Source organism: Ceratotherium simum, chromosome 16 (assembly GCF_057802395.1).
Source record: "Ceratotherium simum simum isolate JZ-2026a chromosome 16, ASM5780239v1, whole genome shotgun sequence".
NCBI lineage: Eukaryota > Metazoa > Chordata > Mammalia > Perissodactyla > Rhinocerotidae > Ceratotherium > Ceratotherium simum.
In genome coordinates, this window is record NC_141915.1 from 40,749,031 (window position 1) to 40,752,560 (window position 3,530).

General features: G+C 41.8%; 1 protein-coding gene across 3 annotated transcripts; it reads right to left on the bottom strand.

Annotated features, from left to right (window-relative positions):
• LOC147915022 (uncharacterized) lies at nucleotides 1–699 on the bottom strand. 3 transcript variants are annotated; one of them, XM_087441153.1, is made up of 2 exons: nucleotides 680–699; nucleotides 1–586 (listed from the first exon to the last, which is right to left on the bottom strand). In XM_087441153.1, exons 1-2 carry the CDS (start codon nucleotides 697–699, stop codon nucleotides 1–3), a joined length of 606 nt encoding a protein of 201 aa, XP_087297279.1. The 3 variants fall into 3 exon arrangements, with proteins under 3 accessions (XP_087297279.1, XP_087297278.1, XP_087297277.1); XM_087441152.1 differs by having other exon boundaries at nucleotides 1–589; nucleotides 653–699; XM_087441151.1 differs by having other exon boundaries at nucleotides 1–699.
• Between the last annotated feature and the right edge of the window lie 2,831 nt (nucleotides 700–3,530).

The following is a 3,530-nucleotide window of genomic DNA, read 5'->3' on the forward strand; positions in this document are numbered from 1 at the left end:
TCAGCAGCAGCAAGGCTGGCAGCAGCTGGATCCACAGCTCTGGGCTTGGCACCCAGGCAGGCAGACACAGGTTGGGTGGTAGCAGGTTCTCCGGCAGTACACGGGTCCAGAGCAAGCTGGCTGGCAGCAGGTGGCTTGACAGCAAGATGGGGGACAGCAAGGCTGGCAGCAGCTAGACTCACTGCAGGTTTGACCACAACAGCTAGACTCAGAGCAGGCGGGCTGGCAGCAGGGAGAGCTGCAGTAGGAAGGGCGGCAGCATCTGGTCACACACGCTGGCCGGGAGAAGGTGGTCCTGCAGCAGGTGGTTTGACAGCGAGTTGGGGGGCAGCAAGGCTGGCAGCAGCTAGACTCATTGCAGATTTGACCACAACAGCTGGACTCAGAGCAGGTGGGCTGGCAGCAGGTGGTCCTGCAGCAGGTGGTGGGCTGGCAGCAGGGTGAGCTGCAGCAGGAAGGGCGGCAGCAGCTGGTCATACAAGTTGGTTGGTAGCAGGTGGTCCTACAACAGGTGGTTTGACAGCAAGTTGGGAGGCAGCAAGGCTGGCAGCACCTGGACTCACAACATGTGGGCTGGCAGCAGGTGTTGCTGCAGCAGGTGGTGGGCTGGCAGCAGCTGGACCCACCACAGGTTTCTCTATAGCAGCTGGACTCAGAGCAAGTTGGCTGGCAGCAAGGGGAGCAGCAGGAGTGGGTCATGGTCAGGGGTGCAGAGTGGGCTCCTGTTCAGAGGTGAGTTTCTCAGATTCTGATGACTTCTGTTCTAGGGCTTTTATACCCTGGACCCCCAATGTGGCGACCAATAAGCAAGACTTTCCTTGTCGTTGTTTATATTTTTTTTGTAGTCACCAGGGAATTGTCAAGGAGGAAGTTGTCCCTTAGTGTTTTGAGGCTTCTGTAAATTAGTGTTTGATCTTTTTCTTAATTGGAAGTACTAGTTAAGAACCTTTTCCAGAAATGAGAAAGACAGGAATCATCACCAGCATCATTTCTAGTCATGTGACAAATCTGGTCGTGTGAGAGTTCCCACCGGCCTGGCGAAGGTCAGAACAGTGGCCCTCTCAGGCTTTGTTCCTTGAGCTGTACTTAGACTGGGAAATGCCCCGAGAGGGTCAGGACACTGCTGCCTTCTGTGATGAACGAAGCCCTGCTTGGGTCCAAGTCTGATCTCTCAGAAAGTCTTACTCAAGGCTACAACACGTCTATATCTGTGGCAACCTATTTGAAAATTGTTTCCCAGTTCTATCAGAGACTCTTAAGTAGAGGATGGTTGGCATATTCTTTTTCATATGCAAATTAGTGCCAAAGAAAGAAGGTGGGGGCAGAAACGGTACGCTGGGTTTCAGACAGCACCAATCCATTCAAGCTCCATCCGTTTTCTAGCTGGGTCAGTGATCTCAGGTGAGACATCTCAACTTGCACGTACTTGCTTTTATAAATTGGCATAAATAGGTTAGATAAGATGATAGCAAAGGTACATTTGAATTTGTAAATTCATGTATTTCACCTAATGTGGAAAATTATCAGCCATAATTTCTTAATTTTTTTTTCTGCCGCATTCTCTCTTCTGGGTACATACGTAGGAGTGAAATTGCCTTGTCATGGGGAAAGCCTATAGTCAACATTAACAGAAAGAATGAAACAGTGTTTCAACATTTCACTACCAGCAGTGTCTCTAGTTGTCTGACATTGTGAGCCTACTTCATTCTACTGGTAGTATCTATGTTTTAAATTTGCATTTCTTTGATGACTAATATATATTAGACATTTGTTGTTCCTTTTTCATAATGTTCCTGTGTTCAAGTCTTTTACTCATATTTCTTCTTGGTTATCAGTTTCTTATTGATTTTATAGATTCTAGATATATGTTAAATATATATATATTTAGATTATATATGTTACAAATATTTTCTCCCATTCTGTGTTGTGTCTTACCTTCTCAATCTCTTAATGTTGTCTTTTGGTAGTAGAAGTTCTTACTTTTAATGTAGTCTGATGAATCTGCCTTTGTCTTAATTTTGGTGCGTTTGGAGTCTTTAACAAATCTTTAAGTAGGCCAACATTATGAAAATGTTCGCCCTTATTATTTTCTAAAAGCTTTATTGTTTTACCTCTTACATTTACATCTAAAATATAGCTGTAATAAATTGTTATATGTTCAAGACAAAAACAAGTTTCTTTTTTTTTAGGTGGATAGCCTATTGTCCCAGCACCATTTATTACAAGACCCTCTTTTCCCCATTAATCTGCTCTACTACATTTGCTGTAAATCAAGTCATGTTATATGCACGGATCTTTTTCTTGCATTGTATTCTGCTCTGTTGGTCTATTTGTTTGTTCTTGTGCCGGTATCAATCACACCATCTAAAGGACAGCAAAGTTTTAATATATTTTGATGTTTAGTTGTGTAAAACCTCCTGCTTTGTTCTTCTTATTCAAAATTGTCTTGGCCTTTTACATATTCAGATATATTTTAGAATCTTGTAAATCCCACCCTCTCCACACACATACCCACAAAAGCTGCTTGCCTTTTTACTATTTTATATTGTAATCATAGATCTTTTGGGGGGAGAATCAATATTTCTCATGCATTGAGTCTTTCAATTCATTAGTATAGTATCTCTCTTCATTTGTTTAAATCTTCTTTAACTCCTCATAATTGTGCTTTATAGATGTCTGTGTAGAGTTCTTGCACATCTTTTATTACATTTATTTTGAGTTAAATAATGTTTATTTATGATATTATATGTGGGATTAGTTTAATTTTTTTACTTGGATATATCTGTCATATAAATAAAATTCTTTTTTTTTCTTTTTTGAATACACACCTTCCAATATCTAGCAACCTTGCTAAACTCCCTTGTTAATTCTAACAATGCAACCATAGATTGCTTTGGATTTTCTATGTACACAGTAATTATATTTGTGAATATTGAGTATCATATTACTTTTTTGTAAATCCTGTTAACTGTTATTCCTTCTTCTTGCCTTTGTACATGAGATAAAACCTCCAGAAGAATGTGACTGGAAGTAGTGATTACAAAGATCTTCCTGATTGATAAGGAAGCTTTCTTCAGGTATAACGTTTTCTATTTTAAAAAAATAACGATGTATAATTCATATGCCATCAAATTCTCAACTTTGAAGTGTACATTTCAGCATTTTTTAGTGTATTCAAAAGGTTGTGGGGGCAGGCCCGGTGGCGCAAGCAGTTAAGTGCGCGTGCTCAGCTGCGGAGGCCTGGGGTTCGCCAGTTGGGATCCCGGGCGCGCACCAACGCACCGCTTGTTAAGCCATGCTGTGACGGCGTCCCATATAAAGTAGAGGAAGATGGGCACCCAGGGCCGGATGTTAACCCAGGGCCAGTCTTCCTCAGAGAAAAAGAGGAGGATCGGCATCGGATGTTAGCTCAGGGCTGGTCTTCCTCACCAAAAAAAAAAAAAAAAAAAAAGGTTGTGCATCACCACCACTAAATTATTCCAGAATATTTTCACCATTGGAAAAAAGAGACCCCATACCTGTTACCAGTC

Excerpts from the sequence above, each read along its gene's own strand:
- LOC147915022 (XM_087441151.1), bottom strand. The coding sequence starts at position 699 with ATGACCCACTCCTGCTGCTCCCCTTGCTGCCAGCCAACTTGCTCTGAG.